The sequence below is a fragment of the Phalaenopsis equestris genome, unplaced genomic scaffold, assembly GCF_001263595.1.
Source record: "Phalaenopsis equestris unplaced genomic scaffold, ASM126359v1 Scaffold000054, whole genome shotgun sequence".
Classification (NCBI taxonomy): domain Eukaryota; kingdom Viridiplantae; phylum Streptophyta; class Magnoliopsida; order Asparagales; family Orchidaceae; genus Phalaenopsis; species Phalaenopsis equestris.
In genome coordinates this window covers 738,404-741,009 of record NW_018164496.1, presented here as the reverse complement: position 1 = coordinate 741,009, position 2,606 = coordinate 738,404, and the positions used below count along the sequence as shown (strand labels likewise).

Here is a 2,606-nt window from a genome sequence, read left to right as displayed (position 1 = left end):
ATGCTGTGAATGTTGTTTCTAGTATTAAGGGCCTAAATATAAGCAACAACCAGTTCTAGAAACTGTAAAAATGTAATCAAAGTTTGGGACATTTGTATACATACCACCCAATTCCTATGTATTAACATATCTAACACCTAAACTTTACTTTTTACATTTATACCAACCAAATCTTTCACCAAATCTTTCACTTTCATATCCCATTAAAATTACCACCATTTTTACTTTCAAAAAGTGAAATACATCTTTTCATGCATAGGTTAAGTGGCATGCATGCAAAAACTGAGGTTTAGGTATTAGATATGTAAATACACTGGAATTGAGTGGTATGCATGTACATCTTTCACATGGAAGCACTGGACACTGAACCAGACGAACTAGTTTCTGTATCTACACCTGAAGTTGCTTCATGTGAAGCAAAGTACTGAAATGGGTTCGGAGGCGCCATGATTTCCTCTTGCCCTTCTAACATCCTCACCACATTACTCATCGAAGGCCTTGCCTCAGCCTTATACTGAATGCACCAGAGCGCAACTTTACACATTCTTTCGATTTTCTCCATTTGAATCATCTCGATTATGCAACTCAACTTTATTCTGCTCAGCTTCCCTTTCTCATACATCTCCCATATCCATCTTGGTAGCCACTCTTGGCTCTCACTGGCGTTCAATTCTAGGTTCCTCCTTCCCCCCAGTATTTCAAACAACAACATTCCATAGCTATAGACATCGCATTTGTGCGTCACCGGCAATGGCAGCCACATCTCCGGCGCTGCGTAACCGGGAGTCCCTCTTCCTCCCGTGTTAGTAACATGAGTTGCATCTCTACTGCAGAGCTTCGCTAGTCCAAAATCTGATACTTTCGCCACAAAGTTTGAGTCTAGAAGAACATTTCCAGGCTTTATGTCATAGTGTATTATCCTTTGCTGGCACTCTTCATGAAGATAGCGTATTCCCTTCGCCGTTCCAACGACGATCTCGTACAGTTTTGACCATTCAAGTCTATGCTTTGTGTCAAACAAATAACTATCGAGCGAGCCGTTTTCCATATACTCGTACACAAGCGCTTTTACTTCAGCATCGTAGCAGAACCCATATAGCCTGACCAGATTAATGTGATTAGTCTTTACTATTGTGCCTATTTCTGCCATGAATTGCTCCTCAGCTTTCTTATCTAGAGTTTTGTGCAGGACCTTCACTGCAATATGAATGCCATTTGGAAACTGGCCTTTATACGCCACTCCAAATCCGCCAGAACCCAATTTCACGGCGAAGTTACTAGTGAATTCGTTGAGGTCGTGTGGAGTTAATCTTATTGGTTTCTCCTTCTGGATGTCATCAAGAAATCTCTCAATGGTTACGTGTTTGGGGATCGAATTTGTAGTTATTGAAATATACTCTGTTCTTTCGTCTGCGTTACTTGTTGATTCGAACGATTCATCGGATAGAACTCTTGAGGATCGAAAATACATTTTAATTTTCTGCATTTTGATCTTCTGAATGCACTTTATCATTAGATATGCAACAACTATAATCACAATGCCACCAACTATAATTGATGCTGCATTTCAAAAATTAAAAAATAGTATAAATACCAATAAGATCTGAAGAATGCAATGCCAAGCAGTTGTTTATTTTTCGAGTTGATTATTATGAGAAGGAGACGCTGAGAAATAGTCTTACTTATTGAAATAATTACATTCTTTCCACTGTTGTTATCCCCGTTTGAGTTTGAAGTGCCGTTGGAGGAATTCAACATATCTGTTATTGCAAAGTAAGTGGTTAGTCGATGAAGTTGTAGGAAGTTCAACAAATGCTTGATGAAATTATGTAGATTTTGTATTGATTTTTTTTATTCTAAAAGCCTTTTTACTAGTAAATTTTTAAATAGGAAGATTTATAGGCATACCACTGAAATCTTATGTATTTACATAATTAAGACCTAAACTTCATTTTTTACATACATTGTCAGTATTTTTGATGTGCTGTGAAAGATTTCTAGAAGTGACTGAATATAGAGTAGCCTCATGATACGAACCAGAACGAAAAATAATGAAGAAATTGCAAGAGAGAGATGGGGAACTCAAATGATTGCTGATTTTACTTATACCAATGAAAGCAAACAAGATACATTGTTGATCTATTGTTCAAGAGGTGGAACGTCTCTCCATGAATCCTAAACACCACTAGGAACACCAAGATAAAAGAAAAATTGTAGCCAAACAAAACATAAAAATAAACCTAGACAATTTACCTCATAAATACTCTCCAAGATCCTCTTCAAAATTTTACCCCAAAAGCCCCTTGATTCCTCTCTTGTACGTGATTAGCGGTTGTGTGGACCCCACCCGGGTGTTGATGTCTTGCTCAATCTGGGCAGGCTGGGTAGGGCCGGGCCAAATCGGTTCAATTCGGATCGGTCGCCTCTCCCTTCGGCTCTCCCTTCCATCAAAATAGGCGCAAACGTATCAACACCTTCTAAAAGAAGCACCTTGTTCTCAAGATGGAAGGATGGAAACTCCTTTTGAATACCCTTTTAAGGATCCCATATTGCTTCATAATCTGGTGGATCTTTCCTTTTAATCAATACCTCATTTTATCCTAGCA

General features: G+C 38.5%; 1 protein-coding gene across 1 annotated transcript; it reads right to left on the bottom strand.

The window, feature by feature from the left end:
• Positions 1-220: 220 nt before the first annotated feature.
• Positions 221-1,806, bottom strand: LOC110019212 (rust resistance kinase Lr10-like). The gene is made up of 2 exons (XM_020716795.1): positions 1,683-1,806; positions 221-1,560 (listed from the first exon to the last, which is right to left on the bottom strand). The coding sequence occupies exons 1-2, from the start codon at positions 1,756-1,758 to the stop codon at positions 344-346; spliced, it is 1,293 nt and encodes a 430-aa protein (XP_020572454.1). The 5' UTR covers positions 1,759-1,806; the 3' UTR covers positions 221-343.
• Between the last annotated feature and the right edge of the window lie 800 nt (positions 1,807-2,606).